This window comes from Chelon labrosus, assembly GCF_963514085.1.
Source record: "Chelon labrosus genome assembly, chromosome: 2".
Classification (NCBI taxonomy): Eukaryota; Metazoa; Chordata; class Actinopteri; order Mugiliformes; family Mugilidae; genus Chelon; species Chelon labrosus.
The window spans coordinates 8,096,789-8,111,727 of record NC_140338.1 but is presented as its reverse complement, the minus strand read 5'-3'; the positions used below and the strand labels follow the sequence as shown (position 1 = coordinate 8,111,727).

Here is a 14,939-nt window from a genome sequence, read left to right as displayed (position 1 = left end):
TGACAGGAGAAGTGAATAACGTTGACCGTTGCCAGACACCACAGGACACCCTCAGCAGGCCCATGTCTATTCTCTGATGAGTCACAACTGTTTTGGAGGCACAAGGGAGACCTACACAATATTAGGAAGGTGATCATAATGTTATGCCTGATCGGTGCAACTTGTATTTTTCGCTGCTGCTGTAACATCTGAATTATGAAATTACAAAGTTTTCATTCTTCTTTTTGACTAGACATGTAGTACCATCATCAACCTTGCTTACATTTTTTTAGGTTAATCCCACTTTCACTCTTATCACATCAAACTGCAGCTCAACGGATAATTTAAATTTATCTTAAGACACTTTCTCTCTCTCTCTCCCTTTTAATCGTCTCTCTCAGGAACGTCTTCCAGGTGGACGGCATCGCCCTCAACTACCGCGACCCGGAGGGCGACCTCATCCGCATCCTTGACGACGAGGACATCCAGCTCATGATCAAGGAGAGCAGACGTCAGCAGGGCAAGGTCACGAGGCCCGTCAATCAGTTTCCGTGGGAACTGCACGTGACCATGGCATCTGACCTTTCTGTTTACAACGTCGAGCCGTGAAAGAAAAGAGAAAGAGAGAGAGAGAGAGAGAGGGATGGTCGAAGATATTCCATATTTTCAAGTCAGGAAAGCGAACCAAGCGACCAAGAAGTGACCTGTGTCTCTTAGTGTAGCGATTTAAAGCCTGTTTTAGTAAATGCCCCCTACATTTCACTTAAAAATAAACTTATTTAATAACAATTTTCTGTGCTTTTGTTTCTTTAGTAATCAGTAGCTGTACATTTATGAATAAGATAAGATTTTATTTATTTGTATTTGCAGGTTGAGGACCAGGAAGTTCTGCCTGTTGCAGTTTCCAGGCAGACTAGTATGAGGAGGTTTAAGTGGGATCTTATCTGAGGGAAAAGAAAACCTCTTCAGTAAATCTCAGACAGAGCGGCAGTGAAGCAAATCAGCAAATCACAATAAAAGTCTCTTTCAGATATTTTTGTGAGCACACGCGTGAACAAATGTTGTGCACATTAATAAATTAAATCGTGATTACGCTTGTCCTGCGCTGTGTCACAACTCTCCACGCGATATTGGTTTTATTATTTAGCTGCAATAATAACCCAGTAATTCACTAAAGTTAATGGCTCTGATATGAAGGTTTGCTGCTTTTCTCTGTTTTATGTTGTTAATTCTGATCTTCACAGAGATGTGTTTACAGGCTCTGGGACATTTTTCAAAAGATTTTCTACACGGGTACTGTAGATTAATCAGCTCACTGGGAGTAAACACTGTAAATTTACTGAGATTTAGTTAGATATTCCTGGAGCTTTCGCCTGTGTCTCTAACGTTTGCGCTCCCTGAACAGGTTGTCACATATAGGGCGGTGGGCTGTGGGATGAGTTTGAAATCATGTGTGGCAGTGAGTGAGTTTCTGCTCTGTACCTGTACAGGGCTCGTGAAAGGACCGTCCTCAGACCAGTCGACTGCTTGTACTGTATATTTACCACAGATATGTGTGCTCAGGTGCTTAAGACTCATTTAAAGTACTGCGGAACATAGACACTGTAACCTACGTATGTACGTAGCCTACGTCGGTGCGAGCCATTTATACTTGTGCCTCGTCAGTCTGGCTCGCTCTGTAAATACACCACCCAAACGCTAGTCGGCGCTGTGTCTTTTTTGCCAGTCAGGTTAAGTTTTGTTTCTACTTCCTGCTTCACTTTCAACAACGGCGACTGAAACTTTCGCTGAAGACGAGTCGTACACGTGTTTGCATCCTTGTTGAACCTCCTCAGTTAACCTTTCCTGGATGTGTTCCATCTTTATTGATCCAAAACAATCTATTCGAAAACTGCGGAGATGGAGAAGCGGCCGGAAATACTAAAGCGGAAACACACTAGTACCAAGCGGACTGATCACAGCTCTTGCGGTCTACGTCGCCGCAGTGCGTAGTTACATTTCTGGGGAGGTGCACGTCAGCTAGGGGTCTGTGTAGGCTCTGTGTAGCCATAGCTACAGTGTCAAACTGATGCAGAGGATCCACTAGCATCCTACAGTTCCTGCTACTTAACTTTAAAACTCTTTTCATTCGAGCTCCATCATATCTGCCTTCATTTATACTCACCCTCCTGCACTCTCTGATCCTCCTATGCCAATGGATTTATTACACCACCTGCCGACTATCTACCTCGGGTTTCCAGAGCATTCAGTCACTCATCTCCCCACATCTGCCTGACAACCCTCAAGTCCAGACTCAAAATACATCTCCTTTATTTATGCATTGTATATACCTGCATATACTTCCCCCTTTAAAGTTGTAGAACTGAAGATCACACTCAAACACAAGCTCCTATGGAGAGATACCTTTTCTATTCTTTAATAATTCATATTGTCCTTTAAACTATAAGTCTGTTTAGGTATTTGTCATCTGTTCTGTAGTATTCATATGTTCCTTCAGGGCCTGGGAGCTTGACAGACGGCTGAAATCAGCGAACAGCGTGACACAGAAACATCAGGGCGTCCTGATTCCATAATTTCCAACTGAAATTTCCACCAAAACCTAATTTTTTTCCGTTCAAGATATTTGATAGTTATGATAAAATGTGCCATCAACCCTCGAATTTAAAACTCCAAACAAGGTTTAGAGGCAAACCATTAGCTTGTAATGGCACTAGCGGCTCGTTATGGAGGTACGACCGGACCCTTTAGTGTGCTCGTTCACATTTAGTCTGCTTTTCACACACACTCGCCCTCAAGGAAATTCAGATATTGCCTCTGCTGGCGTGACACTTTTTTCCCTCATCTTTAATGCAAAGTTATTCTCCTCATATTCTTTTTTAACAACCTCTCCCAGGCTCTGTGGAAGTTATGCATCTTTAAAAGTTGCTTATCGCACCAGAGGCGACTGATACCCACACCTGACTGTAAGCACCTTTAATCTACTGAGTATTCAGGTGTGTATATGTATTTTTGTTTTTTGTTTTAATGCCAGGACCCAGCATTAATGAGAAAATGCCAAATTCAAGCGAACAATGGGCTTCTCGATCCTGTGAATGACTGCAATTACACATATTTTTAGGTTTGTATTTTGATAATTAGGGCAGGAACTGAATGTTTTTTTAGACGAGTGTCTAAATCAGCTGTTATTTTGGAGCCACTAAAATGCTGTTAAGTCTCTACTACCAAAATACAGCGTGGTTCTTGGGACACATGTAAGTGTAAATGGTGGTTTTTCAGGTGTTAATTGCTGTTTTTGTGATGAGCAGCTCCCGTGGGGGCGCAGGTCGTGGCCCCGCGAGGCGCCGGCACGGATGCACGGCAGAGTAATTCGCTCTCTGATGCGTTTCTGTATCGAAGATGAAGATGATGATTCTGGGACGAGTAAGCAACTCAAATACACAGGGACGGACAAATAAAGTGACACAATCTCTCTTCTGATTTATTAGAGTGCAAATGAAAAGTACAGGGGCAATTAAATGGATAAAGAGGACGTGCCCTAGATTTATCTGTCTGTGTGATAACTACACACACACACACACACACACACACACACACGATTCTATTTCAGTTACATCTATTGTTTCTTTTCTGCAGCGTGAGTGAGAGCTTCTTCTTTCTTTCCAGAGTGGGTGAGATGGCGCCATTGGTTCGACCTTGGCAGATGAAATAGAAGTGGTACTCGGAGATGCCACTCACAAGACATCCATGCCACATGAACACAATCACCTTTTATTTTTAATTGCTTTTAGCTCACGGAGCTGTGAGACTGCTTTCAGTCGCTGCTTTGCTTTAGTTCACGTGGTTTTAACCTGCTCACACGTTTTCAGCTCTTACTCAGCTGATGTTCTCATCCAGTGCAACTTGAGTGAGCCCGCGAGGCTTTGACAGCCTATGTCGAGGACACTGCTTGGTTACTGATGGACGTCTTTGCAGGTCAGAGTTGTCTTCATGCCCTGCGGTTATAAACTCCAACATGCCCTTCGGTTAGGGGTTGTACTGACTCGTCGACTTTACTGCTGTGCCATGAGGCTTTAAGCAGGAAGTCGACTAGTCGCTGATCACGTGACAATAACAACATGGACGCCTCGGAGAAGACAGGTGAGGAGCCCGGTGGGTGAAGCCCATTCTACCGTGACATGCAGAATATATCAGTAAGTCACTACTGCAATGCACACTCATCCGAAAAGGCATCCGCTAACGCTAGCAGAGACGGAGAGAAGGAGGCTGCACGTCAACAATTTGCTGGTGAATTTCATTGTCTAAAGTTATTAGACCTTTAGCTACAGTACACGGAGAAGGAACCGGTTTCAGGACGGGGGTTTTAAAACATCTTGAGACAATATGTATTGGTATTGACACTATATATATATATATATATAGTTGTTGTCTGGGAGGGGTTCTCTAGAGGAGAAATAATCCCCTTGTTTGAGTTAATCTTTCAAAACTGAACGTAGCTGGATTTGGGGGAACTTGAGCAACTGCATCATCCCCTGGAGAATCATTTTATTTCTGTCTCTCTCTGTGGATGATTTTTTTTTGTCTGTCAGTCTGTTTTGACATTCTGTCACTTTCTCGGTCTCGCTGCGCCTCGTGACCTCGTCGACCACGAACAGCAGACTCGGTGCCGTGTTTTCTCAGTCGACCTTTGCCCAGAATTTAATTATCAGCATTTCTCTTTGCTGCCACGGCGCCCTGTTGTACAGCTAATTAAGCTGGTAATGAATGTCATTAGGGCATAAGTCATGTCAGCCTGTGAATCAGCCGCGCACCGTGACGGTCATGTAGGAGGGACATTTCACTTTGCATTTTGAATACTCATCTACATGCTATTATACTGATTACTATAAGTAATCAGAGACAGCAGCAGGGTTTCTTTGGGTCTCAGCAGAGTTTGGATCGGCTGGATACCAGCTGGTCTGGTACTGTGACACATTTGGACCTAGCATCTTCTAGTTAACATGACGCCTGAAAGACAGCGAGCTCAACTGGATCACTTGAGAATTGTCAAGTTGAGCAGTAAGCAGCGATGAAGCAGCATGAGGTCAGCCGGCAATGAGACAGGTGACATGTTGCAGGTGGAGGGGAGAAAACAGGAAGAGGACTGTTATCCTGGGAGATATACATCGATCAGCCACAAGATTATGACATTATGACTTACAGGTGAAGTAAATAACATCTTGTGACAATTCATTGTTCTGGTGGGAAACTTTTGGACCTGACATTCATTCATGTGGATGTTACTTAGACATGTAGCACCCACCTAGACCAGACCAGGCACCCCCACCCCATAGCAATGACACTCCTTGATGGCAGCAGGATGCAGCCTGACACAGACACACACACAAAAACACTTTAGGAACCTGGCCTCCAAATTCACTAGATCCCAAACTGATCAATTATCCATGATCCACAGAGGCCCCTCCCCTCAAAGGCCCCCAATGACAACGTTCACCCTCAGAAGGCCCATGTCCATTCTCTGATGAGTCACAACTGTTTTGGAGGCACAAGGGAGACCTACACAATATTAGGAAGGTGGTCATAATGTTATGCCTGATCGGTGTATGACCTGGAGCATTCAGTAGCATATCCACAGACGGCCCACTCCTGGAGAGCCTTGTGGTCTGGAGGTTGATTGAATCACACCTTCTGTCAGGATTCAAACACATTTAAAGAAGTCGCAGTAACTTTTTCAGTGAACAGTCAAACAGACAAAGGTCGGGGGCTCGGTCTAAATTTAACTTGTGGTCGGTGGGTGGTGTTCATTTACCCTCACTCTTTCCTGCAAAGCTCCATTTGCTTCTTCTTTTCTACCCTCCTGACCTTCCTCTCACCTCCTCTCCTCCTCTTTAACTCTCTCACTCAGCACCTCCAGTAATATAAATCTTCACTTAGCGGAAATAACACTTTTACATTTACAGTAGGTACCAAAGCACAAAGTGTAGTTAAATCAAATCCTAATAAGTCACTGCTCCGGCTGCGGCTGTATTTTTTTTCTTCTATTTTTTTCGCTGCAGGTTTTGGAGATTGCTTTTTTCAAAATCACATTATTCTGCGATCCAAATGGCTTTTGGAAGAGCTTTGCAGTCGGGAGGATATCCATTTAAAGTTCCTGGTGGTTTGGGGATCCTGCCATTGGTTTGAGGTATAGAGCTTTTGAGAAATGTCTTTTGGATATTTTTATAGAAGGTAAGGTGAAAAATGTGTTGAACGTTTACCTTTATAATATTAAGCAAAAGACTAACGTAGAAGATCTATGGCCAGAAATGGTGAACTGTAGTACTGTATTCTCACAAAACTACACCTACTGTACATATTGCTGTGTTTTCCTATATTTTTGTTTGCATTGTCTGCATACATTGCATGCACACTTGGACTTTATGTAGAGATTCATGTTCTTCGTTCTGTGTTGCTCTGTTCTTGGTTGCCGGTAGTCTTATGTGGCGTCATCGTCCTGGGCAACCTTGTACTGCATCCGTTTAACTTTGGAATGACGATTCAAGAGGTTGAATGACGAATCCAGATGATTTTTTTTGTGTGTGTTCAAACTTTGTAATTGTCTCTACAATCACAAGCTTCAGCTCCCACCTTTACTTGTGAAGTACAACAGAGTGGCAGTAATATTGTATCTATCTGTCTATGAAATATGGACGTGAAGGTTCTCAGTCGTCCAGTGGTGTATCCAAAAACACTAAAGAAAGGCTACCGGACTTTCTGGAGTTTTTTTGAAGATGTTAGGTCAGTAGTCATGTTAGTTTCTGATGGTAACACCCACACATGTTCCTATTTAAAGCCCAACTCTCCACCAGACCTTGGAGCTGAAGAAGCTACTTGGGTGAATCGTTTTCAAGAAACTCTAAAAGTCCAGTTTTCTTACATGTGGCGTTGTGAACAGGGAAGTATTACACGGATCAGCCACAACATTAAAACCACTGACTGGTGAAGTGAATAACATTGACCATCTTGTGACAATTCAGTGTTCTGCTGGGAAAACGTTTTGGACCTGGCATTCATTCATGTGGATGTTACTTAGACATGTAGCACCCACCTAGACCAAACCAGGTACCCCCCCCCCCCCCCCCCCCCCCCCCCCCACAACAACATTATGTTCCCGGACACCACAGGACACCATCAGAAGGCCCATGTCCATTCTCTGATGAGTCACAACTGTCTTGGAGGCACAAGGTAGACCTACACAATATTAGGAAGGTGGTTATAATGTTATGCCTGATTTCATTATGGAGTGTGGAGTTTAAAAAAAGATCTTGACATTTGTCTGCGAGCGACGGCTGTAACAAAAGAGGCTCCTGAGTGGCATTTCGTGAACCGCAGGCTCTAGTTAAACCCATTCTGCCACGCTCGTTTCAGCCGTTCCCTCTTTTTAATGTGCCTTACACAAGCTGCCTTCCCCTGCTTTAAGTGGTTCACTCAGGTCCTGCGTGCACATTCAGAGGTTTGTAATGTAACGGCTCAAGTGTTCACAGCGGTAGCCGCGCTCGACGTTAGAGGGAAATTAGGACAGTCTCTCCTCAGACAGATTCACGGTATTGTTCGTGGTTTTGGAAAGAAATTGCACCCATAAGTAAAAAAGCCTTCTTTTACCTTTATCTGTGTACCTGGACTGTTGTTGCATCATGTTAGGACGTTTTTTAAAACTGTTAAATAATCTCAAATAACCTCCTCTGCATGGATCACTAGACTAATCAGCTGTGGGGCTGTGGAGCGCTGCCACTCTTTGGCCTTTCCAAGGTACTGCAGAGTCAGTCATGAGCCTTAAATTAAATAGTTGCTGCTAATTGCTCATTTTCTGATTCATACTTTACGGTATTTTACACTGGTGAGACTCTAAAGGTTGTGTGCTGGGATTTTGTTTGTGGTGAAAGACAGATGTGTTCATGTTGATGGTGATAGAGACCCAAACCAAGATAAATAAGCTGATTTTTTTGAAGTTTCTGTCTATTTTCTCCTGGTCCATACATTTTTAAAAGGCTCGGTATGACACCACACACATGCACGGTTAGACTGAGAGAGAGAGAGAGAGAGATGTGGCTGGTGAGAGATGGATCTGTCCGTCTGCCCCTGGTCTTTGGCGATGGGTTCAATCCATCTTTATCTCATTCTGTTCCAGCCAGCAGACACTCACCCTCCTCCTTCTCATTTATGATCATGTAGTGATGTGTCATACAGATAGGACGCCCAGACACACACACACACACACACACACACTGACAGCCACATGCTCACATGTTTGACTCGATGTTTAGACGACTGTCTGAAGCAGCAGTAATGATAGAAAAAAATCACAGAATTAACACAGTCCTGCTGCAGGGAGAAGCTCAGAGTTGATTTTTGGTATTGTTTTCCCTCCAGCCCAACTAATATCCTAACTAAGATCATTTTAAATTCAAAGCTTGACTCGCATAACTTTGTGAACATGGCTTGATATTTTCATCAAATAACACAAGGTGGTGTCCCTTGAAAAAGTGCAGCTGATGAATCAGTTGTTCAAATGGGCTAATCACAACTGAGATTAACCCGTACATTCATCGTACATTCTTTTAAAAAATAATAATAATAATAAGTTAAATTGATGCAAGGGCAGTACAGTGGAGTGGTGGTTAGTTCTGATGCCTCACAGCAAGAAGGTTCTGGGTTTGGATCCAGGCAGACTGGTTCCTTTCTGTGTGGAGTTTGCATGTTCTCCCTGCGTCTGCGTGGGTTCTCTCCAGGTACTCCAGCTTCCTCCCACTGTCCAAAGACTAGGTTCATTGGTGATTCTAAATTGGCCGTAGGTGTGAGTGCGAATGGTGGTCTGTCTCTCTGTGTTAGCCCTGTGATAGACTGGCGTCCTGTCCAGGGTGTACTCCACCTCTCGCCCAATGACAGCTGGAATAGGCCCACGCGACCCTCCAGAGGACAAGTGGTTACAGAAGATGAATGAATGATGCAAATGTGAATATTTGTGTAATCAAAGATGAGGGGGGCGAAAAGAAAAAATAATGTCGTAAGGCAAAAAACACCACAAGGAACTGTCTATATTTTGCCATCAAGTCAGCATTTTAAATAAAACACCGGGGGCATTAAGAACAGAAAAATAAGGTATTATAAAAGGACAATATGTTCTCATGATAAAAGGAAGAGTAGGCCTGAATCGCGATAGACTGGAGACCTGTCCAGGTTGTACCCTGCCTCTCGACCGATGACAGTTGAGCTAGGTTCCAGCCCCCCTGCAACCCTTCACAGGACCAGTGGTTACAGAAGATGAATGAATGAATTGAGGGCCTGAATCACGTCAACCCTCCTGTTATGTTGCGGTTCAAACTGATGTGTTTTAAAGTAAAAACAGTATGAAATAAAAGTGTTTATTTTAAATTTTAAACCTTTTCTGCTTGGCTTAATTAGTGTAATCATCATGTAAAAGGAAAACGTCTCATCTCCCATCACTGCTGTACCTGAGTATTGAACATGACTGGAGGGTTAACAGCTTCAGCTTGTGTCGTTTTCTCTCTTTGCCACAGGGAGGCGCTGTTGATCTGCTGCATTCAGAGCTCAGGTGACTGTGCTGCAGAGCCGCTGCACATCTTCTCAGTGATCAGCGTCATCAGGGTCTCGGCATGTATTACTTTATCATCGTTAGCATTTACAGTGTCCTGCAGATAAGATTCCAAGTAGAAAACATAATTACCCTTTACCGCTCCCTTTGCCGCTCCCTGTGCTGCTGCTGCCTTTGTTTTCCTACATGTTCAGAGGCAGTAATCCATTAGAGCATTAAAGCACTTGACTCATGCAACTTGTAAAGTTGTGTTTGTGGGACAAACATCAAGAAGCTTTTGTGCTCCCAGTGAGATTTAGATACTAATCCTAAAATGAAAATCTGCAGGATGGGTACCACTACAATCAGGCATAACATTATGACCACCTTCCTAATATTGTGTAGGGCTCCCTGGTGCTTCCAAAAGAGTTGGGACTCATCAGAGAATGGACATGGGCCTTCTGAGGGTGTCCTGTGGTGTCTGGGAACACAATGTTGTTAGTGGGGGGGCTTTGAGGGGAGGGGCCTCTGTGGATCATCCCACAGATACTTGATCAGTTTGGGATCTAGTGAATTTGGAGGCCAGGCCAACACCTTGTGCTGTTCTTCATGTTTTTTTTGACAAAAGCGTTTTTGTGGGTGCATCCTGCTGGGGATGGCTGCTTCCGTTTTTGTGTGTGTTCCTGTGTCATGCTGCCGGCTGCTGCCATCAAGGAGTGTCATTGCTATGGGGTGGGGGTGTCTGGTCTGGTCTAGGTGGGTGCTACATGTCTAAGTAACATCCACATGAATGAATGCCAGGTTGTCCAGCAGAACGTTGAATTGTCACAAGATAGTCAACATTATTTACTTCTCCTGTCAGTGGTTTTAATGTTGTGGCTGATCGGTGCATCATATAATAATCCATAACAGGAGGCTTAATGTATCTACAGTTGAGTAGGAGGAGGAGGGGAGTTTTTAGTGAGGAACTGATAGATACTACTGGTCTGAAGGAGAAAGAGAGGGCAAAGAAAATAAGCAGAGACGACCCAGCGAGCAGCGCTCACGCTGAAAATGTTCAAACGGGGCGACTGGAGTCACACAGATGGCCAGACACACACACACAGAAGGTCAATTATGGAGCTGTGGAGGAGGCAGAGACGGCTCGGAGTCTGTTGTCGAGAACTTGGCTTGAGACGCCGGTGCGAGGAAACCGTGCGTATGAGTGCTCCTGCATTCATCTTCTTAAATCTGCGTCGTCATTGGTTGGTAAGATGTGGAGACGGGTCGGCAGAGGGTGGGAAATAAAATTTAAAAAAAAAGGTTGAGAAGGGAGGGATGTCTTTTGATGTACATGATGGTAAGAAATGAGGCCACGGGGGAGATTTACAGTAACAAATCAGTGTTTCTGGATTACAGTAAGGTGGGTACATCGTAGGTCAAAGATCAATTTATGATGAGAAAACCAAAGAAAAGTAGTCATGAAAAATAAAAAGTATCCATCCACGAGCATCACATGTACTGTATATGCTGTGAGTTTGATCATCTGCAGCCTCTGGTTCATGGAAGAGCAGTTTTTTTTTTATTATTAATGTCTACGTGTCAAGGTTTTGAATTTTGAATATTTTCCGTGACCCTGTTTGGTTTCTCCTTGGTGTTTCTTGTCTTACTTTACTTTCTGTGTCTTTGCTCTCTTTGATTGTTGGATTGGTTTCTCCTTGTGTCCTCATTTGTTTCACCTGTGTCTCATCAACCTCCTCCGCCCATGTGTGCCTATAAAGTCCTGCCTTTCCCCTTTAGTCTCTGTCAAGTTGTCACTAAAGTTGCCTCTGTTGATGTTTTCCCTGTTGTTGTAGCTTTGCGTTTTTGTACTGTCTCTATGGGATTCCTCTTTTTCAGAGTTTTTATGTTTAATATTTGGTTTTTAAATTATCCGACCTTTCCTTCCGTGCCTTTTGTTCCTTTTATTGTAACTTGTCTTTAAGTTTGTTTTGAGTTGCTCAGCCTGCTTCTCTGGACTGTGTGCTTTCCACCTTTACTCCTCTCTATGATCACGTTTGACTCTGTGCTCTTATTTACGACCAAATACATGAGCAGAAATAAATTAACTGGAGAAACCTTTAAATATGAACCAAACGTTTTCATGGCAGGTTGAATTGAATGTGTTTAGTGTATCAATAAAACCCATGTTTGATAAAGTGTGATGTCAACAGGAACAAGATATTTGTGGACTCGTGACAAGGATCTAATGTTCCTCAAACAAATACTTGAATGAAATATCAGTGGCTTTTCGTTGAGGTCTCAAGTTGTGAGCCCCACCCCATTCTTTTGCCGGTGTGCAGTTTTCTGAAAAAGCAAACTATACTATTGGTGTCTTCATATGGATGTTTGGTTGACGTCCTTTGAGAGAAGAGTCCATGAAGTTCTTGCTGTGTTTTAGATTTCTGAATTGGAAAATTTCTTTGTCCACAAGTTGTGATGCATTTGCAGTCGTTTATGGAAATCTGTGACAGAGCAGCAAATTGTTCAGAGGCCTGTGCTTTTTTGCTCATAGTGTCTAAATGCACTGATCAGCCACAACATTATGACCACTGACAGGAGAAGTGAATAACATAGACCATCTTGTACAATGTTCTGCTGGGAAACTTTTGGACCTGATATTCATTCATGTGGATGTTACTGAGACATGTAGCACCCACCTAGACCAGACTAGGCAGCCCCACCCCATAGCAATGACACTCCTTGATGACAGCACCCATTTCCAGCAGGATTCAATCAAGAAAACGCTTTAGGAACAACTCAAGAAACATGAAGAACAGCACAAGGTGTTGGCCTGGCCTCCAATTTCACTAGATCCCAAACTGATCAAGTATCTGTGGGATGATCCACAGATGCCCCTCCCCACAAAGGAACCCCCCACTAACAACATCCTGTTCCCAGACACCACAGGACACCCTCAGAAGGCCCATGTCCATTCTCTGATGAGTCCCAACTCTTTTGGAGGCACAAGAGAGACCTACACAATATTAAGAAGGTGGTCATAATGATATGCCTGATTGGTGTATCTATATTTTCAACATTATTATTTTATTTTTAGATCATTCTCTGGATGTGGAAGGGAACAGATGTCCCTGTATACTGTATATTATATCATATTTGGAGGTGGGTCAAGATGGAAAATGTCAGTCAAATCTCAACAAGGAGACAGACGTTCATCGCTTTCCTCTCATCCTTCAAATGTCCACATCTGAAGACAAAACAGAGACAAATTTGGAGTCAAAGTACAAAGGTAGCAGCGGATATTATGTGGGAGGAACACCCACACACACACACACAGAACTGAGCCCACCATAAACACACACAGACCTCTCTCTAAATAAACTCACAAGTACACACTGAAACTCACAGGCATCCTCACCTCCACAGGAACTGTCTGTCCCATCTACTGACAAACAGGAACACACACACACACACATAAGAATAAACTGTTATCATCATAACAGACCATCCCTGTCATCGGAATAACAGCCTCAAAAGTGATTCAACACACACACACACACACACACAGTATGGAGGGAACCCAGACATGGGTGTGGGTGCGCTGGTCTCCTGTCCAGCGCAAATACAGAATAGACCATTGTGACAGAGAAAGGAAAACAATTAGGAAAAAGTCCCTCCAACACATGAGAGCACACACTCTCTGAAGCAGATTAGTTGGAAAACGGGACAAGTTGCTCAAGGAGTTTTCTCATTGTTCTCATCTTCTTCATCGTCCACCAACCCCCTCCCCACCCAGCCAGCATCCATCACTCTTATCAAGTTTCCATTTTTTGTTCATTCTTGTCTGTCCCCTTGTCTCGCCGCGCCATTTTTGTCTCCAAGCTATTGTCTCCGTCCCATTCTCTGCCAGCTCTTTCTAAATCCCGTTATCTTCCCGCCGTTTCCTCCTCCTCTGTGTTGCTCTCCTTCTGCTGCGCTGGCACCCGAAACAAAGGGGGGAGAGAAAAAAGAAAAAGAAAAAAAAATGAAAGCCTTTGTTACTTCAATGACCTTATATTTGATGTCAGAGCGGAAGCTTTTTCATGACGGTCCAAGCTGTAATTAGGGTTTGCTGCTGCCCTTGATGGGCCTGGAGTGGATAAACTACTGAGGGGCTCACACCTCCAGCGTTGTTTGGGGGCGGTTCAGTATCTGCGCCCCGTGACCGAGGTGCGTTTGAGTTGGTTTTTGCGGTTTGCCTCACGGTGACACAGCTGAGTCAACAGCTGCTTTCATCGAGCTGTAATGAGATCTTTAGAGTGTAAACTACCAGGGACCCTAACATGAGATAAGAAATTAATGAATAAAAAAAACAACAAATAAAGTCAGTCAGTGAGTTTTGTAACCAGGTTGGCACAGTGGGGTGGTGGTTAGCACTGATACCTCAGAGCAAGAAGGTCCCGGGTTAAAATCTATGGGCTGACTGGGCCTGTGTGGGTTCTCTCCAGGTACTCCGGCTTCCTCCCACCATCCAAAGACATGCTCCTTCGGTTAACTGGTGATTCTAAATTGGCCGTAGGTGTGAATGTGAATGGTCGTCTGTCTCTCTGTGTTAGCCCTGAAATAGACTGGCGACCTGTCCAGAGTGCACCCTGCCTCTCAGCTGGGGTAGGCACAAACACCCCCCGTGACTCTTCACAGGACAAGCGGTTACAGAATGAATGAATGAATGAGTTTTGTAACCTTTATATATTTATTTTCACTGGGTTTAAAGCTGTGGTTCACCATGCTGTGGTCAAAAGTTTTTGTTCCTGAATATAATCTCATCGTCGCCAAAAAAACCCGTGGTCTGCGGGAAGAAATAAACCACCTAGTCTCCCATGGCGTCATTAATAAAAACACATGCTTTGCGACAATGAAATCTATATTTTTGACCTGAATATGCAGAATATGCTGAGAACAGACAGCTTTTGTGCTACATGCTGTGTGCTGTAGGTGTGTATAGCCTGTATAAAAACATGCAGCTACTCAGCACCATCTATAGCATTTAATAGTACTCCACAGTGTGTTGTAAGACGGGATAGTGTAGCTGGGTTAAACAAAAATATGTGGTATTTCTCTGAAGCCTTCTCCGTGTACTTCAGCTTAAGGTCTAATAATGTTGACAAATTGTTGATGTGCAGCCTCCTTTTGTTGTTAACTAACATGCTGTCGAGAGAATTTGGACCGTTCCTCTTTTAGCATTTAGCGGATGCCTTTTTTAGATGAGTAGGCATTGCGGTTTTGTTGTATTTCAGGACCAGCATGTCACGGTAGCACGGGCTTCATCTTTAGTGAAGTATGATCCGCTGCTAGTTTGCTGCAACGACGCACAAAAATGCTACATCCAGGAAAAAGGCCTTACATGAATCCTTACAAGCTGTTGTCAGTCATC

The 14,939-nt window shown here is 43.7% G+C and overlaps 1 protein-coding gene across 2 annotated transcripts in view; it reads left to right on the top strand.

Annotated features, from left to right (window-relative positions):
• The window catches only part of ncf4 (neutrophil cytosolic factor 4), a 35,530-nt gene extending 34,782 nt beyond the window's left edge, over positions 1-748 (top strand). For both annotated transcript variants that reach the window (XM_084571367.1, XM_084571366.1), the window contains one exon: positions 381-748. In XM_084571367.1, the coding sequence (XP_084427493.1) occupies positions 381-588 (208 nt within the window). In that variant the 3' untranslated portion in view covers positions 589-748. The remainder of the gene's footprint in view (positions 1-380) is intronic.
• Positions 749-14,939: the final 14,191 nt, after the last annotated feature.